Source organism: Rhineura floridana, chromosome 1 (genome assembly GCF_030035675.1).
Source record: "Rhineura floridana isolate rRhiFlo1 chromosome 1, rRhiFlo1.hap2, whole genome shotgun sequence".
Taxonomy (NCBI): domain Eukaryota; kingdom Metazoa; phylum Chordata; class Lepidosauria; order Squamata; family Rhineuridae; genus Rhineura; species Rhineura floridana.
In genome coordinates, this window is record NC_084480.1 from 41,824,362 (window position 1) to 41,852,334 (window position 27,973).

General features: G+C 40.3%; 2 protein-coding genes across 5 annotated transcripts in view; one reads left to right on the plus strand and one right to left on the minus strand.

The window, feature by feature from the left end:
- Positions 1 to 27,758, minus strand: SREK1IP1 (SREK1 interacting protein 1). Of its 3 annotated transcripts, none has more exons than XM_061619134.1 (6): positions 27,733 to 27,758; positions 18,167 to 18,280; positions 11,928 to 11,975; positions 7,679 to 7,819; positions 7,016 to 7,094; positions 1 to 306 (listed from the first exon to the last, which is right to left on the minus strand). In XM_061619134.1, the coding sequence occupies exons 2-6, from the start codon at positions 18,177 to 18,179 to the stop codon at positions 120 to 122; spliced, it is 468 nt and encodes a 155-aa protein (XP_061475118.1). In that variant the 5' UTR covers positions 18,180 to 18,280; positions 27,733 to 27,758; the 3' UTR covers positions 1 to 119. The 3 variants fall into 3 exon arrangements, with proteins under 3 accessions (XP_061475118.1, XP_061475126.1, XP_061475134.1); XM_061619142.1 differs by lacking the exon at positions 27,733 to 27,758 and adding an exon at positions 21,930 to 22,088; XM_061619150.1 differs by lacking the exon at positions 27,733 to 27,758 and adding an exon at positions 21,647 to 21,778.
- CWC27 (CWC27 spliceosome associated cyclophilin) overlaps positions 22,012 to 27,973 on the plus strand; it is a 192,967-nt gene continuing 187,005 nt past the window's right edge. Inside the window, exons 1-2 of one of the 2 annotated variants that reach the window (XM_061619114.1) lie at positions 22,012 to 22,212; positions 26,976 to 27,072. In XM_061619114.1, coding sequence (XP_061475098.1) covers positions 22,171 to 22,212; positions 26,976 to 27,072 — 139 coding nt within the window. In that variant the 5' untranslated portion in view covers positions 22,012 to 22,170. Of the gene's footprint in view, positions 22,213 to 22,497; positions 22,584 to 26,975; positions 27,073 to 27,973 lie in introns of those variants that run through there. The other variant, XM_061619123.1, reaches the window with a different exon arrangement.

Consider the following 27,973-nt stretch of genomic DNA (forward strand, 5'->3'; position numbering starts at 1 on the left):
TTTCCAAAAAATTACTTTTAATACAAGGAGGCATTATAAATAACAGACTTTTTCCATAAAAATATATGTTATCTGGGCATCATTATAATCAGGAGGGATCTACATCATCCTAGGCTTGCTTAGTCACTGCTAGAAGAATCTGAGCTATCAGAAGATGAAGACTCTTTCCCCTTTTTTCTCTTTTTTTTCCCCTTCTTGTGATGTTTTCTTTTCTTGGATTTACTCTTTTTATCCTTTTCCTTTTTGTGGGATTTCTGTTTTTTTGATTTAGGCTCATCCTCTTCTGTAGAACTTGAGGAACAAGATCTATAAAACACAAGAATATAGATTTATTTAGTAACACACTAATATCTGACAGTGGAACACTACACTAATGGAAATGGATAGATCTCTTGTCAACATGAATTAGCCTGGCCAAACACACCAAAGAGCGACTCTTGTCTTAAGTAGCACATTCATATGGCAAATTCATTCTCCAAGTGCCAGTCTTTATGTAACCAAAATGTCACCCATCTACACACAAAAGGGAGCTTTCAGCAGGCATGGTGGAACGGAGATTTTCAAAAATACCTAAAAAAAACTTTGTTTTCTAAACAAGAAATCCAACCCCCAAAACACAATAAACAATTACTGCGCACATGTGCAGCTGCACAGTAGAATGGGGAAGGTGCAGGAAAGAACAGTCCCAACACTCCATCATGATTAAGCTTCAGCCTCTCGCTGCTGACCAGCCTGCCCCAACTCTGCCAGCCTGGATATTTCCTCATACTGCTTCTGGCTCAGAGAAAGCACAGAGAAATGTCCCATGCTGCCACCCACCCTAGATAAGGCTTGCAGGGCAAAGAGATGAGCTTTCTGCTGATCTTCCTGGATGGGACTCCTTTCCATACAGAACATCAGGAGCACTGGCCAGGAAGTAGTTCTATTAGCTAATATCTCTCTCCCTCTGAGAAGGGCAACTGTCAAAGGCACAGATTGGGCTAGCTGTCAGCTTTCAGCATCATTGGCCCAGTTGTCTGGAACGCTCTGCCAACAGTGATTTAGAAGGTGCCTTCTATTTCAACTTTTAAGCGCCTGCTGAAAACCTTTCTGTTGTACCAGGCTTATGCAGGCAATTAAAAAGATGTTTTGCAATAGTTGGCCTTTGTTTTTATTGTATTTTAATGTTTTTGTTGTATGGTCTTTTTAAATTTGTTGTAAACCACTTTGATGTTTTTAAATGAAACATTAGTACACAAATATATTTATAAATAAATCCATGCACAAGAGGGACATGCTAGCAAGCTTGGAGGAACCCCAAGATTTGCAGAAGTACAAAAATGGTGGTGGGGATTCCCAAAACAGCTCAAAGAGGACCAAACTTGCTCAATAATCACAGAACACATGAGTCAGTCAGAAAAGAAAATGGAGGGGGGGATAGAATGGGCTAAGTGGAATTGGCCAGTGAAGAGGAGAGTATGGCTGCAGCTCCCCAGGAGCCTTCAAAAGCACTGATGGTCAGCTGGGAAGAGAGTTAGCCAAGAGAGAAGGCAAGGAACGCAGAGGGGAATAAGCAGCAGAACGGAAAGGAGGGTGGTCATAGTTCATAGAATCATAGAATAGCAGAGTTGGAAGGAGCCTATAAGGCCATCAAGTCCAACCCCCTGCTCAATGCAGGAATCCAAATCAAAGCATTCCCGACAGATGGCTGTCCAGCTAACTCTTGAATGCCTCCAGTGTCAGAGAGCCCACTACCTTTCTAGGTGATTGGTTCCATTGTCGTATGGCTCTAACAGTTAGGAAGTTTTTCCTGCTGTCCAGTCAAAATCTGGCTTCCTGCAACTTGAGCCCATTATTCTGTGTCCTGCACTCTGGGACAATCGAGAAGAGATCTGGCCCTCCTCTATGTGACAACCTTTCATGTACTTGAAGAGTGCTATCATATCTCCCTTCAGTCTTCTCTTCTCCAGGCTAAACATGCCCAGTTCTTTCAGTCTCTCCTCATAGGGCTTTATTTCCAGTCCCCTGGTCATCCTTGTTGCCCTCCTCTGAACCCGTTCCAGTTTGTCTGCATCTTTCTTGAAGTGTGGAGACCAGAACTGGACTCAGTATTCAGGATGAGGCCTAGCCAGTGTCGAATACAGGGGAACTAATACTTCACATGATTTGGAAACTGTACTTCTTTTAATGCAACCCAATGTTGCATTTGCCTTTTTTGCAGCCACATCACACTGTAGCCTCATATTCAGCTTATGATCAACGACAATTCCAAATCCTTCTCATACGTCGTATCACTGAGCCAAGTATCCCCCATCTTATAACTGTGCATTTGGTTTCTTTTTCCTAAGTGTAGAACTTTGCATTTATCCCTGTTGAATTTCATTCTGTTGTTTTCAGCCCAATGTTCCAGCCTATCAAGTTCCCTTTGAATTTTCTTTCTGTCTTCCATGGTATTAGCTATGCCCCCCAATTTTGTATCATCTGCAAATTTGATAAGCATGCTCTGTACCTCCTCATCCAAGTCGTTAACAAAAAGGTTGAAGAGCACTGGGCCCAGGACCGAGCCTTGTGGTACCCCACTCATTACTTCCGCCCAGTTTGAGAAGGAACTGTTGATAAGCACTCTTTGAGTACGATTCTGGAGCCAACTGTGGATCTACCTGATAGTTGTTCCACCCAGCCCACATTTAGCTAGCTTGCTAATCAGAATATCATGGGGCACTTTGTCAAAAGCTTTGCTGAAGTTGAGATATATTACGTCCACAACATTCCCACAGTCTACAAGGGAGGTTACCCAATCAAAAAATGAGATTAAGATTAGCTTGGCAGGATTTTTTCTTCATAAATCCATGTTGGCTCCTAGTAATCACTGCATTGCTTTCAAGGTGCTTAGAGACTGACTGCTTTACAATCTGCACCAGAGTTTTTCCAGGGATTGATGTTAGGCTGACTGGTCTGTAGTTCCTTGGTTTCTCCTTTTTGCCTTTATTGAAGATAGGGACAACATTAGCTCTCCTCCAGTCATCCGGCACTTCACCAGTCCTCCACAATTTCGCAAAGATAATAGACAGCAGTTCTGAGAGTTCTTAAGCCAGTTCCTTCAATACTCTAGGATGCAGTTTATCAGGCCCTGCTGATTTGAACTCGTTCAAAGCGATTAGGTATTCCTTGACCGTTTGTCTATCAATCTCAAGGTCCAATCCTGCCCCTTCCACTTCATGTTTCCCGGGAGGATCATAGACCCTTTTTTGGGAGAAGACTGAGCCAAAGCAGGAATTGAGCACTTCTGCCTTTTCTTTGTCATCTGTTATCATTTTGCCATCCTCATTGAGTAGCTGTGCCACCATTTCTTTTCTCTGTCTTTCACTATGGACATATCTGAAGCTTTTTTGTTGCTTTTGGCATCTTTCGCTAACCTCAGCTCATTCTCAGCTTTAGCCTTCTTGACACCATCCCTGCAATTCCGTGATACCTGCCTGTACTCTTCCTTTGTGGCCTGGCCTTCTTTCCACTTCCTGTGTCTTTTTTTGTTTTCAGGTCATCTCTAAGCTTTTTGTGAAGCCACTTTGGCTTCTTCTGCTGTTTCCTCCCTTTTTTCCTTGTTGGAATTGCTTGCCATTGCACTTTTAGAATTCCCTTGTTTAGAAACTCCCACCCATCTTGGACTCCTTTTCTGATTAGGGTCACTTGCCATGGAATGGTACTTACAATTGTTCTGAGTTTATTAAAATCAGCTTTCCTGGAGTCCAGGGTGCGCATATGGCTACTCTCAGCTTTTGCTTCTGTTAAAATCAAGAATTCAAGTATGGTGTGGTCACTTTCCCCCAGAGTTCCCGTAACTGCCACTTCATCCACCAAATCATCTCTACTGGTTAGAATCAAGTCCAGGATAGCTGATCCTCTGGTTGCTTCGTCCACTTTCTGTAGGAGAAAGTTATATCCAACACAAGTCAGAAATTTCTTGGAGGGGCCGTGTTTGGCAGAATTTGTCTCCTGACAGATATCGGGATAATTGAAATCCCCCATTACTACTACATCATGCCTCCTCGAAATGTTGGCAATTTGCTTTTCAAAAGTTACATTCTCGTCTTCTCCTTGATTAGGTGGTCGGTAGTAGACTCCAAGCACCACATTCCTTTTATTACTTGCCCCATTAATTTTAATCCAGACACTCTTGGTGGAGCTACCAAGCTAATCTTCCTGTATTTCTGTGCAGGGATATATATTTTTAACATATAGCGCAACTCCACCTCCCTTTGTATTCCTTCTGTTCTTTTTGACAAGTAATATCCTTCAATTGCTGTATTCCAGTCATGGGAGTCATCCCACCAGGTTTCAGTTATACCTATCAAGTCATAATTGCCCTCCTGTATTAAGAGTTCAAGTTCGTCCTGCTTGTTTCCCATGCTCTGCGCATTAGTATACAGACATCAGTGCCCCTGTTGTCCCTTGCTCTATTCCTCTTTTTTTCTTTCCACCTCCATGGGAAACAAGCAAAACAGGAGGGAAGAAGAGAAACATAGATATAAAAGGGAAAAGAGAGTTGTCTAGTTATTTGGATAAGTCACTTCTTGGTTCAGACAGAGAAACTACTAGAAGCCCCCAGGGACGGAAATGACAGCTGCCTTGAGAAATGAGTCTGTATCCACTGCCCATGTGCCGGTTTATGACTAGGGGCTTCTGGATTTCACAGTCCTGCCCCCATTGCCATTCACCAATTGCCATGGGACTTTTGGTTTGGTTTGGTTGGAAGATGCCTGTGCGTGAATTTGTTTTATGTGGGGAGATCGGTGCACCACAATCAACACACAATCTTGACAGAAAAAGGCTTTGATCCTTCTGTTAAGAATATGGCTTGCAACATTAATGTTTCTGAATTATGTGATTATGGTTTTGTTGTGTATTCAGCTATTAATCTTATTTCTTTTGAGAAATGTATGTTATGATGATAATAAGAATAAAATATTAATAAAACACTAAAAAACAAAAAAGTAGCAGCAAGGAGAAGAGTCTCTGCTCTTTTCAGGTTATTTACTGTGACATTTAAAAAAATAAAAATAATGAAAATTCTGAGGCCAATGCAGTTCATTGACCATATATTGCAGGTTAAAAGGTGCGGAATGGCTTATGACAGTCCTGTACAGTGTAGTTCACACTAATACTATAAAACAGGATCTGAGTGGTTTATAACAAAATTGCAGTGTTGTCCAGAAGTATTAGACACTATCACAGCCTTTCCCCGACATGTAAGACCAGACTTCTTTATGTGTTGGAATTCCTGTTTTATTTGTTTTTATATGCTTTTATACTACTGTTTGGTTTTTGTGTTGCATTTTTGTTTTAATGGTATTGCTTGCCTTTATATTGTACGCTACCTAGACATTATTAATATATTATTAATATTAAACAGTTTATACATGATTTTAATAAATAAATAAATTAATAGTATACAATGTAGTGTAGTTCACTGTTATATCCCTATTGCAGCTGAGGCGTATGGGGCTGTTCTGAGCGAGAGTAGCTTACAGCAGCCACGTAATGTAGTCCACTGTTAACTATTGTAGGTCAGGTATGGGACTGAGGCTGGTTCAGATTCCCAATGCCTCTCTCAAGATGCAGCAAAGGTCAATTTACTTAATTTGCCTCCCCAAACTTTCATGCTTAGTTGCACACTTCACTGATTTTCAGGCAGACTAGCTACATCTTTAAAATGCCTAAAAACTTCAAAAAATGTACATGAAGACAGACCTAAGTTAATGCATGGGCTCCTGTTTTTATGCCAACTTTTATACAATTACGTTTACCTCTACATTTTGTTGCAGGGTCCCGCACATATTTCTTTAACAGGCATGGGGAACCTTTAGTCCTCCATACATGGCTGAACTACAGTTCCCATCATCCCTGACCATTGATCATCCTGGCTGGGGCTGAGGGGAGTTGGAGTTCAACAACATCTGGAGGGCCACAGGTTAGCAAATCCTGTTCAGAAACAATTAATAGATAAGAGCCTGAAGACATTCAGACATTCTAAACAATGAATACTAGAAAGTACCAGGGAAATTGGCCACCAAAGACTATGAGGATATTATAACAAGAACATTAGTATTCCAGCCTCTGTGCTCGTTCCTCATACAGACAATGTGAATTTTAATCTAGAAAGACCCAAGTGGTATAATATAGGCTCATATAAAATTTCCAGAGTCCTCCTGTGATCTCTACAGTTTCCATAGTATATCCTCTTTCAAGGAACGTGGAGAAGTATCCCCTGTGGATGCTCCTGAGTTTTAGAACTCTCTTCTTTTGGAGGTCCAGCATAGTCCAAGCTAAGGCATTTTCAGAAGAAATGTAAAATACAAAAAACTTCCACAAAAGCAGACTATTATGACCAGTTGACCTAATAGCCATGCATTGATCTTGCTTAATCACTTTGCAATGCATTTACAGTGTAAGCTGCTTTGATCCTTTGAATGGAGAAGGGAATAAAGTTTGAATTCTAATAAAGCGGAGACCATAACAAAGGTTGCTTGGACTAATTAAAACAGTTTGGTGCCCCACACAAACCCTCATTCCTGACCAATTTACTTCACTTACTCCATCAGTCAACTCAGGTGTTGACTGTCTCCCTCCCTTCGTGTTGTGCCTTCCATTTCATACCTCTCCTTTTTATTTCATTCTTTAAAAACCATTTATGTACCACCTACCACTCAAAAAATATTAAGTTCTTTTACAGCCAACTAAAATACAAGGTCACTACAAACAACACAATAAATACAGCAGCATCTATATCTAATTAAAATTCAGCAACTTAAATTAATGGGCCCCAAAAGTCTGAGTAAATAAATAAATTCTCAACAAATGCCAGAAACACATTACTGTCGATGCTTGCCTAATTTCCAAGGGGAGATTATTTTAAAAGTTTGGTTAAAAAAATCAAACTGGTGTTTCACCAGTTTGTAAATGGTGACATCATGTGCGATATAAAAAACAAAATTCCCTGTATTCACACTTCGCAGACACAAAATTTTCAAAATTATACCTTTTTCTTGCTTTCTTTAATTTTGATTTCTCTTTTCTTTTCTTTTTGGTCTTTTTCTTTTCTTCTTCCTTTGCAATACCTGTGAATTAACAATGTAAGATGTTGGGGGGGGGGAGAGAAAGAAAATTTATCATTACTTTGATAGTTGTAACCCTTTAATAGTTATAAGCCCCAGTGCAAAATTACAGGACAGGGTGCACCAATCATTAAACAAATCCATCTATCAGGAGAAGAAAATGATAAAACAATGAAAAAACACAATCAACAGTCATTGCAAACTCAGCAGTGAGATCAACAATGACTAAAAGCTTGAGAAAATAACCAGTTTTTAACCTGATGCAATAAAAATATTGTCAGCAGGTAGATCTCCTGGCAGGGCATTCCACAAGCAGAGCATCACTATTGAGAAGGTCCTCTCCCACAAGAGCAAGAATAAAACTCTAAGCTCAGAGAGGAAGGTCTCAAAATGTTACTTATACCTAGACCTGGGTAGCTTTTTCTTACATATGCCCAAGTGCAAAATTAAAAAACGATCATTCTTCGGTTTGACTATTCTAGAAATGCATTAAGAGTAAAAAACTTTGTGTGGAGAGTGGGGTGGGGTTGAGTTGTGGTAGGAGTGGGAGGACACCAATTTATTCTGTTAAAAAGAAAAAAAATTACCCTTTTTTTCTGGAATGGTCTGAAGCTTTCCCAGCTCCTCTTCTTCGCTGTCTTCACTGCTTGTGCTGCTGACATCCAAAACTATGTCTCTTTTAGGGTCCACCCGAAGAAAGTTTCGGCATTCAAACGTCAAGTGACCCGCTGAGTAAAAGTGAGCAATAAGGGAACAGGCCAGGGGAAGTCAACAAAATAATTAGCAAGAGGTTATCTGGGATTGTATTACACTCTTCCTCCTATGATGTGTAATAAACATTTTAGTGTCAGAAGGCAACACAATTGGTAATTTTGTTCTAGTGACTCTTCTCAGTAACATGGCCTAACTTAAGGCATGGATGAAGGGGCATATTCCCTGGTTGTCCAGATTCTACCAGAATTCTCGCCATGCCATTCAGTGTCTATTTGCACCATTTGTTGTTCCAGATTCTAAGCTTTCATTTAAAAGAAAAGGCAAAGGTTGTATCAAACTAAGTCATTGTGCATGCAGAATGACTTCTGCAAGCACAACAGTGCATCCCCCCACCTTGTGCCACCCAAATTTGCCAATACAAACAAAGTCTACTATTATATTATATTGTACCTACAATGTAGGGATGCAATAGGGTTCGGGCCTTGATCCAGCCCTGCTCAGGAAACCTAGTTCATTTGAAAAGCGTTCATCTGCGAACAGCGTTTATCTATGAACATGGCCAATTTACGTTCATACCTAAGCACCAGGCCAGAATAATCTTTTAATGGAAGTTCTACTAATGGAAAGGAAAAGAGTGAAAAAGGAGCAGACCAACAACTGTGTAGCTGTCAAACAGAAAAATTAAATAGTGTCAAAAGCCTTCACAGATGTCAAAGAGATTGTTCATATCGAAAAAAGGTTTTCCTATAATATAAACAGTAAAGAATACAAACAATTAACTTTTATATGCTTAACCACATTTCTATTTCATTTTGGGAAGCCTCATTAGTGCACATTTCAATAATTTAAATGTCATTAGCCATAGAAGGCGTTGATAAATACCAAAGCGGCACTGGAAGCTGATCTAAGAAAGCTCTTCTTATGTTGTTATTTATTTATTTATTAGATTTCTATCCTGCCCTTCCTCCCAGTAGGAGCCCAGGGCAGCAAACAAAAGCACTAAAAACACTCTGAATCATCATAAAAACAGACTTTAAAATATATTAAAACAAAACATTCGTGAAAACATATTAAAACAAGACATCTTTAAAAACATTTTTAAAAAATGGATGTTTATTTTTTTATGTTGAGACTTGATCTTTAGGGTTTTTTATTTTAACAACAAGAGAGAAAAGTTGTAACCATACTACATGTAAAAATGTACAAAATTATCCAAACAGGATAAAAAAATTTCACCGTATTCATTGAGAAGCTAACTAAGAACCAAACTATATTTATGTTGCCTGTGTTGTTTGTTATGTGCCTTCAAGTCGATTACAACTTATGGCGACCCTATGAATCAGTGACCTCCAAGAGCATCTGTCATGAGCCACCCTGTTCAGATCTTGTAAGTTCAGGTCTGTGGCTTCCTTTATGAAATCGATCTCTCTCTTGTTTGGCCTTCCTCTTTTTCTACTCCCTTCTGTTTTTCCCAGTATTATTGTCTTTTCTAGTGAATCATGTCTTCTCGTGATGTGTCCAAAGTATGATAACCTCAGTTTCATCATTTTAGCTTCTAATGATAGTTCTGGTTTAATTTGTTCTAGTTTTGAATATATTCAATACACTTTTGCCACTTATCCAGAAAACTATCATTTCTCCTTCTTCCTTCCTGTATGCTCAAGAAGTCTGTCATTTTAGCTATAGTCTTAACATTTTTTCTCTCCAGTCTTTCATTGTTGGTATTTCACCAGTTCTCCAATATTTAGCCATTTCTTAGAAAAATGGGTTTCTTTCATGAAATGATTCTTTTTGTAAGATGGTTTTTCTGGCAAGCAGGTTGATGAATGAGTAAGACTAGTGGAAGAATTCTTGTTTAACCAAAAGACACATGGATACAGGTTTAACATGACAGGGCACAAAAATTGTGAAGAAATACTGCCCTAATATAAATCTGAGGCAGTTTAAAGGCCTCTGCCCTCAACTATTTCAATATTACTTTCATCAGTTTATGAAAAAATCCACATTGTGTGTGAGAGAAGGGAACCAGGATAACATTGGACTCTTTATCCCAAAACCCCTTTAAACACTGGCCTGGTATATACAAGCTAATCTTGCATCAAGATTAAGGGTATGTGTACACCAGCTGCTTAAAAAGTTTCCAGTCCATTTTTTCTCTGTGCGATTCAAAATGAATGTTTATAATTTATTTCTCTTTGGATCCTAATGAATCCACATGCACACCAGCAAGCAGAACAGATGATTAAGCTGTGTCCTGGTGCACATTTGTTACTGATTGCCGCCCTGCCCTTAATGTCATCATCAATACATCAACCATTGTGCACGTGTGCAGTGTTTTCTACCTGCACCCATGCCCCCCTTTTTTCCTTTTTCCTTTTTTTGGGGTGTGTGTGTTAAAGCTTATGTGGAAGCTTTATTTCCCTCATCAACTTGTATTTAATTACCAATCTGCATACATATTTATCAGTTATTGTTAGGTTCATTCTACATTAAACATCTGCTTTCATCATGCTGCTCTCCCAGAGGAAGGTGATTACAGGAAGGGTGAAGGGGACAGGGGAGATGTGAAAGGGAAGAGAGTGATTCGCTTCCCTTCTCTGCCCGCCCACACTGCCACTGCCTCAGTGGCAGCTCATGTATGGGGGGAAAGCCCTTGAAAAAAGTTTTGGTTTTGCTGATTTTCTTCCATTTTGCACTCATGCAAAAATGTGTTTATATGTGAAAGAACTATTTTGCATTTTCATATAAACACCCAAGTTAAGTAACACTCAGATGTTCATTCTCAAGGTTTAGGAAGTTGTATTTTGGTTCAGTAGAAGGGCATTTACTAATTTGGGGGTTACCTTTCCCTAATGTATTTTATATTTGCAAATATAAAATACAATCATTTCTGCTATTTCTACAAGAACTAATAGTGCTGCTCTTTTTTGGCCCAGAGCATGTTCCCTCTTCCTGTTCTCTGAATAAGCTAGTAACATTGCAAACATTACTCCACTGCCTTTTTCCCCCAGAGTGTGTATTCTGTTGGGAGTTCTGCGGATAGGTTACTAACATTGCAAACACAACTCCACTGCCTTCCCCCCCCCCAGAGCATCTACTGCTAATGCACTCTCGAAATATTGAAGACTTTAGAAAGTACAGTGTTACACAATACACATGCAAAATATTTTTAAAAATTATGAAGACCCTGAGCACCAGCAATGCAGAAAACTTTGCTCCACTGCTATATCAGTTTGGCCAAGGAAAGTGGTGAGAGTGGAGAGAGGCAATATAGAAAATGGAAAGAAGAGCTAGAGAACCGGAAATAAAATGAAGCAGGTAAACAGGGAGAAGGTTTCTGTAGATCACAAAGTGCAGTACACACCACCCAACTGCTGACATCAGAACATTGTGCACCGCCCACAGCAAAGTGTTTCCACTAGACGCACAACAGATAAGGATGGTTTAATCCAACAAAAAGTGTTGAAATCATTGTGAAGCATGGTTCAAGAAAATACACATCCAAAACCCAAAATCACAGATTGCAGATTAAAAATGGGCAGGGTTGACTAACACTGTGTGTTCCTGTTTTCAAAATCCAGAGCTGAGGACACACTGAAAACCTTTCAAGCACACGTGTGCTTCCACCCTAAAACTAAGTCTGGATCCTAAATTAAGGGAATAAAAAGTTTCCCTCTCTTACCCTACAGCTGCCTGCCCCACTGCAAAATCCTCTCCAGAGAGTGGGAAACCCTTCCTGAGCAACGCAGGATGGGGCACAGGGGTGCTGGGGAATAATCCATAACTAGGCAGCAGCTGACTCAGTTTCAGACAATTCCTGTTCCCCTCCCCCACCAGGTTCCTATGCACCATCCCACATTGTTCAGGAGGGCTCACAGACCATGTGGTGTGGGAGTTCAGGCAGCAACAAGTGGGCAAATAGGGGACAGGAAACTTTCCTTCCACAAACTTCCTTCTGTTCACTTTTCTTAGGATCTAAGCCACAGTGTTTTGCTGTCCATTATATATGCTCCAACTCATTTATACATTGTTGTATCCAGATAAGGCCATTATCAACCTAGCAATATTTGTGGTAAGTGTTAGGCAATGCTTAATTATATTTTCATTTTTGTAGATACTTACGATAGCCACATTTCTTGCACCCTGCTCTGATGTTATCTTTATTTCCACCTGAAAAAGCCAAATACATTTCATATTAATTTGAGAAGGTGGATAAAAACTCCTTGTTTTACAATTGTTACTCCTTGATCTCCCAGGCACATCAATATTGACAATTTTCTCACATATAGAATAACAGTAACTATACCAGCCACATAATTTTGGGGAACTGTATGTTACACTGTCTCCTATATATATATAACATAGCCTAGTTTCACAGCCAGAGAGATTCTCAACACATCACGCTGGCTGTAGCCCTGTGCACTTTACATCAAGCCCTGGCAAGTCATTTTTGCAGGGTTGGATGTTTGCTGGAACTAAGCTGCCATTTTTCTTTATAGCTCACAAGTCATCAGTGCTACTTCTGCAGGCCAAATATGGTCATGTTTACATACATTATTGTTTCCCGCATACATGGACTAATGGCAGCAACAGAATAGTATATGAAGCTAGGGAACCTGATGGTAACCCAAGAACTGCCATAAGATTCAAGGAAATTTGGCAGAAAGTTAACATAGTTAACCTCTGCCTGACATTACTGCTTCTAAAGGTGCAAAACCAGTATTAACACATATTCATACAAGTTCTCTTACGCATGTAGAAGCAGGATTTATTTATTTTTATTTTTTAAAAATCCATTTGGACTATATAAGAATTTTAGATTCCTTTTTGTTTTTACTTTTAATGATTAGTAACATTGTAGAGGTTAACCTGAGGGCACTGAGACAAAATAATATAATAGCGAACAGGCTAATTAGCATATAAACTAGGCACCACTCTAGTTTGCATGAAAAAGCTCAGCGGAATAAATTCATTTCCATAGAAACTGCAGTGCCCAAAATAAAATTAACAGCATTTTCCTAATGGTAGGTACATAAGTAGCCCATCACCTAAAAGATTATTCAGTTCAAAAATTCTCTCCATGTTTCTATCTGATGAACTGATGAAGATTTGACAGATCATTTTGAATGGTAGACCATCCAGAGAGAGAGAAAAGACGACCTGATTCTCTTGGAAGCAGAAGGCATTGTATAGGATTTATATAATGTAATCTGCTTTGTGGAGGATTTTCCAAAGGGGGGGCATAAATCCCTTATCAGACTCCATCTGATATGGAGGCTGCGCCCCTACCTTCCCAACCATCTGCTCCCACCGGTAGTACATGCCCTGGTCACCTCTCGCCTAGACTACTGTAATGCGCTCTACGTGGGGTTACCCTTGAAAATGGTCCGGAAGCTGCAACTGGTACAGAATGCGGCAGCTCGTCTGATTAAAGGCAGCCGCTGGCAAGATCACATCACTCCAGTGCTGAAGGAGTTGCACTGGCTACCGGTTATTTACCGGGCCCAATTCAAGGTGTTCGTTTTGACCTTTAAAACCCTATACGGTTTTAGCCCAGTCTATCTGAAGGAGCGCCTCCAGCATCGTCAGGGATGCCGCTCAACAAGATCAGCCTCAGAAGACCTTCTCTCGATCCCACCAGTTAAAACAGCTAGACTGGTGAGGACTAGAGAGAGGGCTTTTTCAATAGTGGCCCCCACCCTGTGGAACTCTCTCCCAAATGATCTCTGCCATGCCCCTTCTATGATAAGCTTCCACCGGGCCTTGAAGACCTGGCTCTTCAGGCAGGCTTTTGGGGTGGGTTAGGTTTCTTACTGTTATGGTTTTAAATTTTAATGTTTTAATGTATTATTTTATCTTGTACGTCGCCCAGAGTGGCTGGACAACCAGCCAGATGGGCGACTAATAAATTAATTAAATAATTAAATAAATAATAATTAAATAAACCAACTAACAAAATACAGATAATGTGGGATAACCAATGTAGCGCCTCCAGATACTGCTGAACTCCTATCCCCATCATCCCAACCATTGGCCACTCTGGCTGCAGCAGATGGGAGCTGGAGTTCAACTTCTAGAGGATAGTACACTGCCCACTTCTGAGATAAAATGTATAGTGACCATTGAACTTCTTTAGAACAACTTAAGGCCAAACTGCAGAGCATTGAGCTTCTAACAACTGCGCAGCCCTGTTTTTAAAACCTTGTGCAGTTGTAAAATCCATTATGTCACAGTTTATTCAAGGTCTCCACCCACTTAATAATATGAAGGAACTCTAATTATATTTTGCTTTGATAATATGGTATTATCAAAATCATCATTATGCTATTAAGGTGCCTTTTTTGGTAAACAGTGCCACCAGGGGGAAACATGCAACCATTAGCAACTCCCAAGAAGTGGGTGGCCATGCTGTCTGTTATGGCATTCTGGACAGCTGTGGTTCAAATCTGATGCACCAGCCGTAGACCCATTTATTTAAAACTGGGCCTGCCCCAGTTACATATAAAAGGCGAGGTCAGAAGCCCAATGTTTAAAAAAAGGGGGCAGGTGGGTTGTTCCCAGATTGGCATAGCTGGGAGGAAATCACCTTTTTTAGGGGAGGGGAAGAGAGAAGGGAACCAAAGGGGAAGGAAGTGGCAAATGTATTCCAACAATCTGGACCCCAAGCACAATCCTTCTGCTTCCTTTCTTATACATATGCACGGAAATACTTGAGTGAATTAATACCGATGGCACACAATGAAGAATAAATATTACTAAGTCAAGGGGATAAATATTACTAAGTCAAGGGTGGTTTCTCAATCATGTGTGGACCAAAAGAGATATGACAAATGCAGAAATTTGCTGCAAGGGTTTCAGTGAAAGCTTTTGCTTTTTCCTCATAGCTTTTCCAGGTCAGTTATTAGGATTCAGGGAAACCAAAGGTGGAGGAAAGTAACAAAAACCCCTACGAAATCTCCAGGGATCGTGAGTAAAGGTGAGTAAGAGAAGTGCAGGCCTGGTTGGGGTAAGAGTTTGGAACAGAGGGAGAAGCAGGATTTGAGGGAAAAGGACTTTTGGTGCTTGAAGATAAGGAGAGGCTGCAATAGCAAGTGGCTGTTAGAAGGTTCAGCAGTAAGATTACTGGGGGGGTGGTATAGGGCAACAGCAGAAAGAAAGAAAGGGAGCATAACAATACTTTCTTAAAAAACACAAACAAAAGAGGTGAACTTCAAGCAGCAGAATTAATACTGTTAAGTTCCAATAAGTATCTTCACCAGGAGAAACCATTCCAGGTTTTTCTATATGAAAAGTTGCTTCCAAAGTCTTAATGGATACAGCATGAACCTCCAAAGTCTCTGGAAGTACCTTTTGATATAGGAAAACTTGCACTTGTTGCCCCAATGACCTTTTGATGAACCTACTGGCTGAAATGTGCTGGGCTATTCAGCTGTATTAATACTGTCTTCATTAGTGCCACCTTCAAATATAGGAACACGGCAGGATCAAGTGTTGTCTGGTTCCTGAACATAACGTTTTTAGCATGTTGTTTTTAGCCTTTGAATCTGTGGGCATCTCTATACACAGCAGGTGAACCTTGTTCTGCAGTTCCCAAGTGATATCTAAGCCATTAAATACTCTGCATTCTTGTTTGAATATGCTCTTACTTTGTACTGGACAGTCAGGCCTAGGGAACTCAGCAACAACTCTTCCCCATCATAGTCAAGCAGAAGCAAGAGGCCTGTGCTCAGAGTAGAGGTCTGGAAGCCAAACTGCCTCTCTTTACTAGTTGTTTTATGTCTATCTTTTCTCATCATACTGAGCTTCCAGTGCAGTGCAACCTTCTCCCCCATCAGGAAGCAAACTTTTGGCACCGGTGGTGGTTCTGCTATAGAAGTGAATGTCTCCCATTTACTTCTACAGGACAATTTTATAGGAATACAAATCATACCCAATCCACACAGTTTCCAAGATCAATGCAAAACCTTCCACCTTCCCCAGTGACTTCAGCACCTTCACTTCCTCCACAGTAGTAGGTGCAAGCCATCCTATGATACTGACAGAACATATTCAATTTCAAATGATGGTGGGTACGATGCCACGCCACTGTACATCTTTTAATGATACACAACTTCTATTATGTATCGTATTATACTCATATGTGTTGACCACATCCACCTGATATTTGTTTATTTCAGTTTTCATTTTACTCTATCCATAGTCTCAGACTAATTAACAACTGCTGTGAATTGCATCCACAGCTCAAGATAATGCTTTTTTTTTAAAGACTACATAACTGGATCCAGAAAGAGGAGGGTAAGGGGGGCAAAACAAGACAAACTTTTCAAATACTAATAGCAACCAAAAATCATTAAAAGAACAATAATTACACTCTCAAAAGATGGGAGCTGGGAGGGGGAAGTACCAGGAGGAGCAACTTTTAGCCCACCAATACAATTTGGTAAAAATTCACAGAAGGTGAGTTGATTTCATGTGGCAATACAATAAAATTGTCCCAGTGAATTTCAAGCACCAAACAGCTCTTCACTGTGGGAAAGAACTTCTTGTACTCGCTGTACAATGGTTCCCAAACACACACACCCTGACTACTTGAAAATTGCTGAGAGTCTTGGTGGACCACTTAATGATTTTTCTCTTCCGAGAGTTTTTCTCTACGCTAGATGCTGTATGATTTTAAACATTGTTTAAAAATATACTACAACCACCTGAATGAAGCTCACGGAGCATTGGCGGTTCAAGAACCATAGTTTGGGAACCCCTGTATTAGTAGCTATAATAGAACATACTTGCTGACACCTCTAAGTTCATTTATCAAGAGTTTTCTTTGCTTAAAGTCAATTCCCTTCTATGTTTGGGCCACTTGCCTACTCACCCATCACTGTGACATAGGCTACTTGAAGTTCCCTGGCCACTGCAGCATGAGAGGGATCAGTCCAACAGACATTTGACTCCCGCACATAGTGCAATTTTATATGGCCAGTGCGGTGCAGGAGGGGTCTACTGTATATAGAAATAGTAAGCTGCCTTATCCCAGGTCAGACTATTTTCTCCATTTTGCTCAGTATGCTGCTCTCTCTCTGACTGGCAAAGGCTCTAATGAGCCTCTGGCCAATCTTTTGCATTTAGCTGTGGATACCAGGGGTTGAACCAGACCATTTTATCTGGAGATGCCAGCAGGGATTGAACCTGAGACCTTCTGCATGCAAAGCATGTGCTCCACCACTGAGCTAGGCAGAAGCCTGAGGCACTCACCACCAGCTGGATTGCCAACTGACAAAAATGTATACTACACCAATCAATATTATATTCTTAAAACTACGTAGAGCAAGTACACGGCCACACAGCTAGCCTTTGACCTCCATGTCCAAATATTTATTTATTTATTTATTAGATTTATATCCTGCCCTTCCTCCCAGTAGGAACCCAGCGTATATACCTTGTCAAAATTCAGTCAAACAAAGGCAACATTCAGTCAAACAAAGACAAATACATGTAGAGTGTCTTGCATATATTCACATGCAAGGCACACAGACAAGCAGGCATGGTCAAACCACGCACAAAGTGATTGGCACACAGACAAACAAACACGTTATTCTGCACCAAGAGATCTGCAAATGGCACAGCTCCATTCTTCCAGCAGGATTTACACAGCGAAGCTTGGAGACATACAGGTTTGATGCCACTTCTAGACCACTGCTCCAAGTGTGACCTGCCCATTTAAACTTCTTAAAATCTTTATTACCTTTCCTTCTCTGCCAAACCCAATTTTTACACCGCTTTAACACTTGGAGCTCAGACTAGATTTCTGGTGAACAATAGGAAGATCGAAACTTCACATTAAAAAAAAAATCACTACCGCAAGAGTATATCAATATCATAAAACAATTCCAATGATTAATTTTTATTTTAGGTAAATTCAGTAAAATTACACAACTGAAAGCTTGCATTTACAGTTGTTGTATGTGTAAAGAATACAAAGCAAACCAAGATTATGAGACGTAAGAAGTTCCGCATTTTGTCAGACTTTCTACCCCGCCCCAAGCAAGAGCTAAGCCCTTCACGATACAACCCTATACATATCTCCTCAAAAGTAAGTCCCACTGAATTCGGAAGGGTTTGTTCCTCAATGGCGCAATCCCAATCACTCTTACTTCACAGTAAATCCCCTGAATTCAATAGGATTTACTTCTGAGCAGATATGCAAAGTATTGTAGCTAGTCCCCATCGCTCCTTTCAATATATCTCTATCTTTCCCTCATTCCCTGTTTGAATGAGGAAAAAAATGCGGCGGCAGTCACTCTCCATGGTATCACAACCCTGTACGTGGCCATTTCACATCCAACTCCATTTTAGCAGCTCACCTGGCAACGCCATGCAGCCTTCGAACTCAGCCCTCAAGAGGTCCTCTTCTTGGCCGGACGAGTTAGCGATGGCAACGCTTCTCCGCCGGAAAACTTTGACCCGAGCACGAAGGGCTGTACCATTAGACAGAGTAGAGGGGTGGAAGAGAGAGATTGGACACTGATAGCAAGAAAAGCAAAGGAACTGGAGGTAGCCAATACATTCCTGCTTCGCTAGGAAAGGAGTGTTACGAGCACGTGAGACTTCCTTCGCTGCTCCCAGGAAGGTTTCTTAGGCCACTCAACTGTTCAATACACAAACCCTCTCCAATAGTGGGATCGTCCGCTTCTAAAAGGAGGCGGCTTGCCTAGTAGTACTCCAGGTCAGGTCAATTGGCGTGAATGCAGTGAAGTTTGTTTTCTGGAAAACCGTATAAAGTTGTCCCGTAGAGACTTCATGATACTACTACTACTACTAATTATGATTATTGTTGTTCATAATTTTTTTTTGTTATTATGTGCCTTCAAGTCGATCACGACTTACGGGGACCCTATGAATCAGTGACCTCAAATAGCATCGTTATTCAAAAGTCCCTCTTGAGTTCAATAAAACTTCATGTACACCTGCATAGGATCGTTGCTTTGTGGGTTGGGTGTACGGCTCCTACAACTTCAATATGATCATTTATTAAAAATATTTATCACCCACGCTTTATATGGAATACCAGGAGGGGTCACAACAAATAAAATAACCTTACAACAACAGCAACAAATTAAGGCAGTTAAAAACAACGAATAGCAGAGTCGGTAAAGCAGTCAAGGCTAAACCTTAAAATGTTTAGCATGTTTATTATGAATTTTTCTCATAGCTGATTTTTATGTGTAACGTTTATGTTGATACTAAAGAGGATGTTCTGTTTAGTTGTTAACTGTTTTCTAGAATGTAGAAATTCTCTGGGGGGGGTTTACTTGCTGATTAAGATGCTTTAACTTATGTTGTAAATTGCTTAGGGTTTTGCTTAAATATAAACAGTATATAAATTTCCAAATAAATAAATAACATAGGCAGACTAATATGTCTTAACCTGGCGCTGAAACAACAATATCAGCGTCAATCACATCTCTACTCCACAACCAGGCTATCATTACAAAGAAGGCTCTCTCCACCACATAGTGGATTTTTTTTATAAAAAAGAAGAGAGACAATGGGCCTTTAAGAAGAGTCCCGTGCAATGATCTTAAGGCACTAGAAACTTGGTGTGGAGAGAGGTTCTCCTACAAGTATATGGGTCCCAAGCCATTAGGGCTTTAAAGGTATCACTTCTTTGAATTGAGGCCAGAAGAAGCAAATAATATGCTTGTGTTTTTGTTGTAATACACCTTCAAATCAGTTATGACTTATGGTCCCATTTCTTGTTTGGCCTTGATCTTTTTCTACTCCCTTCTGTTTTCCCCAGCATTATTGGGAATAATTAGCCCAGAGAGCTAATGCTAGTGGGGCGGTATAAAAATTTAACAAAATAAATAAATAAATATTGTCTTTTCTAGTGAATCGCATCTTCTCATGATGTGTCCGAAGTATGATAACCTCAGTTTCATCATTTTAGCTTCTAGTGATAGTTCTGGTTTAATTTGTTCTACACCCAATTATTTGTCTTTTTCACAGTCCATGGTATGTGCAAAGCTCTCCTCCAACACCACATTTCAAATGAGTTGATATTTCTCTTATCCGCTTTTTACACTGTCCAACTTTCACATCTGTACATAGAGATTGGGAATACCATGGTCTGAATGACCCTGACTTTAGTGTTCAGTGATACATCTTTGCACTTGAGGACCTTTTCTAGTTCTCTCATAGCTGCCCTCCCCAGTCCTAGCCTTCTTCTGATTTCTTGACTATTGTCTCCATTTTGGTTAATCACTGTGCCAAGGTATTGATTATCCTTGACAAGTTAAATGTCCTCATTGTCAACTTTAAGGTTACATAAATCTTATATTGTCATTACTTTAGTCTTCTTGACGTTCAGCTGTAGTCCTGCTTTTGTGCTTTCCTCTTTAACTTTCAGTAGCATTCGTTTCAAATCATTACTGGTTTCTGCTAAGAGTATGGTATCGTCTGCATATCTTAAATTATTGATATTTCTCCCTCCAGTTTTCATACCTCCTTAATCTTGGTCCAATCCCGCTTTCCGTATATGTTCTGCATATAGATTAAACAAATAGGGTGATAAAATACAGCCCTGTCTCACACCCTTTCCAATTAGGAACCAATCGGTTTCTCCATATTCTGTCCGTACAGTAGCCTGTTGTCCAGAGTATAGGTTACACATCAGGACAATCAGATGCTATGGCACCCCCATTTCTTTTAAAGCATTGCATAGTTTTTTGTGATCTACACAGTCAAAGGCTTTGCTGAAGACAGAACTATGCACCTGATGAAATTCCCCCTGTGTAGGAGCCATGTTGTCTCTTATATGTGGCCATCCTATTTGGAAACTGTGTTGCCATTCCTTGGAAAATATCAACAGTCATTATGGGTAAATGAATTCTCCATATTCATATGCAGATATTAACACCAGTTACTGGAGAGAGTTTTTGTCTCTGTCATCTTCCCTGCAGAACAAGGATGCATGGTGTCTGCAGGAGGACCTTTTTAGTAGCAGCCCCGATTATGGAATGGTGTTCCCAGTGAGGCCCATTGGATGCTAACATCATTTTTGGTGCCAGGCCAAGGCTTTTCTTTACTGCCAGGCATTTGATTGTTACAGGATTTTAATCTACTATTGTGTAATTTGTTGTTTTTAATGGTGAGTTGTACTACTGTATCATGGAATTTTTTTTATTTTTACTTTTGAATATTTAGTATGACTGCCTTTAATATGTTTGAATTTTAGTGTATGTTCTCTGTGTATTTTTGCTGTATTAAAGTAAGCTGCCTTGAGACCTTTGTGGCATAAAGCAATGAATAAAAAAAGGAATAATAATAATCTGGTTGGCTACTGTTGGAAACTGGATACAGTGCTAAATGGAGCAGATCCACTAGTGGACTTCTTATGCCCTCACCTCAGCAGGTCCCTGTCCTCTCCCCTGTTGACATGCAGTAGCGCCACAGGGCAAGCACACCACTCCATCCTGGACAAGATACACTAGGGATTTTATTTTATTTGCCAGAAGTTAAAAGGCAACAGTTAAAGGTGTAGAAAAGAAAATGTGGCATCTTTTGTATCAGTGATGGGGACTCCTATCACCCCTGCCCATTGGCTGGCTAGGGCTGATGGAAATTGGGAGCCCAACGACATCTAGCCAGCCAGATTCCCCACCCATGCTTTTAGATGGAAGGAGTGGCAATCAAAATACTTGTATTTTATTTTTGAGTATATTCTAGTTGATTTTATTTTTATCTTTTGTGTTTGTTGGATACAAGTATTTCAAATAAATTAAACCTTTAGCAAGGAGCAAATCCCATTGAGACCAATAGAACTTGTTTCTAAATAAACATACACAAAACCAGGCTGTTTAGTATCACGTTCTCACACTGGAGATATTTCCTCCACACTAGCTCAGTGAGAGCAATGGGACGCAACCCCTGTCCACCTTCTGTCTCCGGCAAGCACCAAATCTCTAGCACGCATAGAAATAGTTACAGCGATGCTTCTCGGTCGGAAGACTTTGTACAAAACATAGGGGTTGTACCACTAGCCCAGGGCTGAGGGGGGAGTCTCGCCTCAGCGATGAAGAACCTGGAGGAAGCCGTCTAACTCCATTCGCTAAACGGCTGTTTTACCTCCGACTGTCTTCGAAGATGTTGGAGGAGAGTTCTTACTAACGTTCGGTAGAGGGATTAGAGGCCTTATCTTTACTCTGTGCGGGTCTCCCCCCGCGCTAGAAGTGGTGGCTCCCAGTTTCCAACATGTCGGGAGGTCTGCTCTGATGTCCCGTATAGACTAAGGAAGTGTTTGTACGATTTCTCCCCAGTCTATCCAGGGACAATCGCGCAGTGAAGCAGTTGTATCCAAGTACACACCATGAGCAACATCTACATCCAGGAACCGCCGACGAATGGCAAGGTTAGGGAGGAGCTTGTTTGTGTCCATCATGAAATAAATGCACAGTATAGCTAAGATTGCTGTAAAAGGTAAAGGTGTCCCTGCACTTGTAGTGCGAGTCGTTTCCGACTCTTAGGGTGACGTCTTGAGACGTTTACTAGGCAGACCATGTATATGGGGTGGGATTGCCAGTTCCTTCCCCGGCCTTTCTTTACCCCCCAGCATATGCCGGGTACTCATTTTACCGACCACGGATGGATGGAAGGCTGAGTGGACCTCGACCCCTTTTAGCGGAGATTCGACTTCCTCCTTCCGTTGGAATCGAACTCCGGCCGTGAGCAGATTAAACAGCCAGATTATAATAGAATGTGTACGGGACTAACGCTGCATTGGTACTTACTTGGGAATAAATTGCGTTGAACAATGAATTTTTTGAGAATAAAATGCTACTGAATTCAATGGGACTTAGGCTGCTATGCTAACCCCTCTTCCCTGGGAGTATGCCCTACTGAATTAAATAGGGTTTGCACTGTTACTCATGAGTGCACATGCATAGGTGCTGCTGACAGGGTGCAATTCTGCTGTACTTACTTGGGGATAGGCTCATTTGAACTCATTGTGATTTGTATCTAACTAAACGTGCATGGGACTAGGGTAGTTTTTTATACTTCAATTGCTCCACATAAACATTTTAAGACTTATTTATTTATTTAAGCCGTTTCTATACCACTTAATATATATAAAAATCTCTAAGTGGTTTACAGAAGATAAAACAACAGCAAATATTATAAAAATATATAATAAAGCCACAATACAAAAGCATATGCAATACAAATTAACAAATAAATATTAAAACAATTGCCTTGCACTTCTCCGCTCAACATCCCTCAAGTTCCTTGGTCTCCCCCAGGACTCCACCCATCCACTCTGGCTCTCACCCAAGATCCAACACACACAAATTGCCCCAAAGTCTCACAAGCTTTGCAGGGGATCCCAAAAATAGTGAACAGAAGGATGTGAGGGTAGCTGGAGTCCCAGGCCACCGTTGCACTGGAAGGCACTGTCGACAAGAATGCTGTTGTTGCTGAGGCAGCGTAGGTAGAAACTACTTGCTGGAAAGGACTGTAGTGAGGAAGATACAGTCAGAAAAGGAGATCAGACTGCATTCTCCAAGTGCATAAAATATCTTAATCTGCAAACTTTTCACGTTCCTGAGAAATTCTCTCTGTCTTCCTATCATAGTGTTTCACCACAAACTGATCCAGGCCAAGATTTTCTGGTTGTTTTTCACTTGGTGATATAGATTGCACAAAATCTTGTGGGGTCATAAACACTTCTGATTCTCCAGGCTCATGTATTACTTTCAAAGTAGCAAAATATCAAAAGATTTTATCTGGAGTAGAATAGGCTCGGATCCTGTTTTCATACTCCATCGCTTGTCCTGATCCTTGTCTGGCACACACACATGTGGCAAATGTGTGGACCAATGATCCCAGTTATAATCAGCAGAAATTCCTGTGATTTCAACTGCATCTTTTTCAGCCATCTTGTTCAGCCTTTGCGCCAACAGGAAGTTCTACTAGCTATCCTTGTGGTAACCTAGTTATTGTCTGGAATGCACATTAAACTTATTTATGTGAATGCTTGTCTGAGGACTTTTTGATTATGTCAAAAGAATTGTATGAACTAGGCCCAAAGGGTAAATGTTGCAGTATTTTCATGTACTACCTTAAACTCTGCTCTTTTGCTTTGATGTGTCGCTTATGGCTTGGATTGTCCAAGTTTTACTGCAAAAACTGCTCTGCTTTTAATGGCAAGCAAAACTTTAGTAATGGAAGCTTTTTCTTTCTCTGCATTTGCATGTTGGGGAAAGCGTTACTTGCTAAATTTCTGCCTGTCAAACAGCTGTTCAAAACACATGAGTTCTTCAAAGAAAAAAGGTTGGCAACCCTACTATATTCCTCCACATCTTCATAGAAAATACATTATTGCCTGAAATATATATTTTTGGTGAAATTTTGATCTGCTAGTTGATGAAGCATTTATACAACCAATGAATAAAATAGCATCCTGCTTGATTATATCTTGATTTGGTTACTTAAGGCGTAATTTTGATGTATGTTTCTGTTTTGTACTCATTTTAATGTGTGTTCTTGTGTGAATAGTTGAATGCTTACATTATTTCTGCTAGCTAGTTCTTTGCAGTTGCCTTTGCCAACCTCGCATGTGAGTACCGTTTCATGTGTTATGTTACACTTGAAAAGACATTTACTGTGTGTATGTTATAACATGGACAATTATCCACTCATATTGAAAGGTAGGTAAACTATAACAACTTACATTCAACTTGTGAGGGTAAATTCATGTAATGTATTATATTCTGGGATATTTATGTAGTGCTGATTGTCCTGAGTACATACTATGTCCAGTGTGTTAGATTAAAGAAATTGGGAACCAGACTCTGTCCTAGACTAGGTGTGCCCAAGAGATTCTTAGACTGCTCTCCTTCCTTTCTTTTAATGATAATTTTCAAGGAATTCCAGCTTCTCTGGAACCATCATAGAGCTGAAAATCAAGAGATAAGCTATTTCCAGCGTCTGACCAAAATGCAGCTATTAGAATTCTGGACTGCCTGTGGCTGTCCCCCCAAGCACCAGACCAATTTGAACTCAGCTTCTTTTCCTCCTTCCCCTGTAATTTCAATTGAAAAGTTGAAGCTACGTGTCTGCTAATATTGGAAAGGGTCTTCTGACTGTGAGCCAGCTTCTGAAGCCTCAAGATAGCAGTGCTGATGGGAGGTTATCAGAGATTGGCTGTTGCCATTGTAGCTGGTGGAGAAAATGTAAAGATCAGGTGCTTCTCCCCTCCTTGCAGTGTAGGAGATTAGTGGAAGACATTGAGCAATGGGTGGGTAACTGTAGTTAAGGAGAATTCTGGAATTATCCATTGATCCTCCCTGCTCATCAGACTTGATGTAGATTATAATAAAACTGAGTAGCATGTGCATGCTTAGGCCCAGTGTTGTGGGTTTCTGGAAAATTTGAATGGGAAACTCTTTTCCGGATAATATTCCACAAAATGTTCTGATATCCTAATCAACTGGGATCTGACTTAGCAAGTTTCATGTATGTATAGTTATTTATTTATTTATTATTTTGTTTATATCCCACGCTTCCTCCTAGCAGGAGCCCAGGCTGGCAAATTTATATTTATACTATTTATACTATATTTAGTAAATATAACTTTTTTTTTAAAGATGCCTTATTAAGTGCTATAGAAATATTTCAGTTTATCCTTATAGCAAAAGAATCTGAACTGATATATTTGATTATGGGGGGAAATCAATAAAGAATGCTTACATTGGAATTCAGCAGGGCATACTCACAGGTAATTGGGTATAGGATTGCCAGTTTAGGCTGCAATCAAGTACATGTCTACTCAAAGTAAGCTCCATTGAGTTCTATGGACTTATTCCCAGGGAAGTGTGTACTGGATTGCAACCTTTAGCTGAAAATTCTAACCCTGCTTACTGCTGTGTAAATCCCACTGAACTCAACAAGACTTCCTGCTGAGTAGACATAGGATTGCACTGTTAATATTGTTGAAATGTTATATTCTGACAAATTCAGAGACTTCATTGGAAATTATTTTTACGCAAATGCTTCTAAATATTTTAAAGTATGACAACTCAAAAGTACACACTTCCCTTATAATGTTTATATTTTAAATATAAAATGAAGGCATTGAAAACTGTTAACATGCTAATTTTGGTGCACCAAAGAAGTTATGCATTCATATTTATTATACATGCATGGATGCTTCCTAGGGATGGTCACTTGGAAAAAAGTTGATTACAGCTTTGAATGATTGGGATTGTGTTCATTCATTTCCTTTGTTTGGATATAATGCTAGACCATTAGCTGCATCTCATTATGTTACCACTTTATTTTATGAAAATATGCATTTTCAGAAGTCAAACATTTTCTGCAGAAAATGTAACTCTTGAAAAATCTTCCACCCAAACTGCTTTGGCCTTGTGGACTCATTCAGTGGTAGCGCATGAACATTCTTAAGAAACAGACAGAAAACGAAAATTAATTAGTGTGCCACATACATGAGAGCCAGTGTGGTGTAGTGGTTAAGGTGTTGGACTACGACCTGGGAGCCCAGGGTTCCAATTCCCACACAGCCATGAAGCTCACTGGGTGACCTTGGGCCAGTCACTGCCTCTCAGCCTCTTGAAAACCCTATTCATAGGGTCACCATAAGTCGGAATCTACTTGAAGGCAATACATTTACATTTACCACATACATAGTGGCTATTAGAAAAGTCTCCAAATGGGATGTTTTACACAAAGTGTAACTCATAACAGCAGGCTGCATTGTAGCACAAAGTAAGTCAAGGTGCAGTGGCATTTTGAGGAGAGGAGCGGCAGGAGTGTTCTTGCTGGAACAGGGTGGGTTGAGGTGAGGGTGTGGTTGGGAGAGCTCCAAGTTGTTTTTCACAAGTGTGCATGCACCTGTGGGATGCCAGTTCCACCAACGTGGAGTTCCCCTGTCCTCACCACATCCTGATCAATGCAGTGCCACCATTTTTGGGAGAGTGCTGTTGCTACTCCTTACAGTAGCGTGGGACTGTCTGCTTTTCATGTTTTAAAGATAGTGCTCTGAGGCAAGAGGAGTTCCTAGTGGCATTCAAGAGAGTAGTTATGCCTGCAGAATGCAAGCTGCACTTTCTAGAAGTATGTATATATTTGTAAAATAGACTTCATGTTCTTCTACAGGTTTTACTGAAAACAACAGCTGGAGATATTGATATTGAATTATGGTCAAAGGAAGCCCCCAAAGCATGTCGGAACTTTATTCAGCTATGCATGGAAGGTAATGATTAAGAAGGATAGTACCTAATTATATTTTGCATGGAATTTAAGGTACCAAATTTCTACAAGAATGCCTAGTCCTTAAAGAACTTCTGTGGAATGTGTTGCAGTTTACCATGATTTATCATGATAGGAACTAGTCTAGCTTCCCCCCAGACTTATAGCTCCTCCTCTGGTGTGGCAATGAGAAGGCGTTTGGAAGCTTTCAGTTCCATTTTCAATTAGCCACAGCTTGCCAAGTCCTCTGAACCCAGTACACTATGTTAACTATGGTTTGTTTGAAATAAGTCAACTTTATGAAACTGGCTTATTCCAACAAACCATAGTCAATGTTTGAATGTAACAGTAAATTGTGGTTAATTGAAAACAGAAGGAAAAGCATCCAAACTCCTCATAGGTGTTCTGGAGGAGGAGATGGGAAGAGCAAGCATGCAAAGTGGAGGAGGAGGAGGCTTGACTCATTCCCAGGACAATAAACCATAATTTATCATGATGTCCAAATGCAGCCACTGACGTATTGATTGGAAGCCAAGAGGCATAGTTAAAAAAAACAAAGGAAAACAGTATTTTAAGATAACAGCAAGCATCTGCGAGGCCACTCCCCACAGGTAAGTGTCTCTGGCCCTATGGTAAGGAGGACACCTAAAAACATTTGACAAACCTTGTGTTGCGGTTTGGAGTTTATCCTGCTGTTTGCTCCTCTTCAAAAATGCATCAGAAGTAAAAGAAAAGTCCATCTTTTTCCCAAGCCCTCTTCACATGTAAGAACACTGAGCAGAGAGATGGAGTTTTGTTTCCCTTGTGGAGAAGGTTTGAATAGATAATGGGAGAAACTCTTGGTGTTTCTTCCCTTCTCCAAAAGTTGATGTAAGGAAAAGGAGACCTCACTTTTCCGTTGAGCT

Excerpts from the sequence above, each read along its gene's own strand:
- SREK1IP1 (XM_061619134.1), bottom strand. Across the intron at positions 7,820-11,927 it reads GTGCAAGAAATGTGGCTATC|CGGGTCACTTGACGTTTGAA; the intron begins GTAAGTATCTAC and ends ACTTTTACTCAG. Across the intron at positions 7,095-7,678 it reads GACCATTCCAGAAAAAAAGG|GTATTGCAAAGGAAGAAGAA; the intron begins GTAATTTTTTTT and ends GTTAATTCACAG.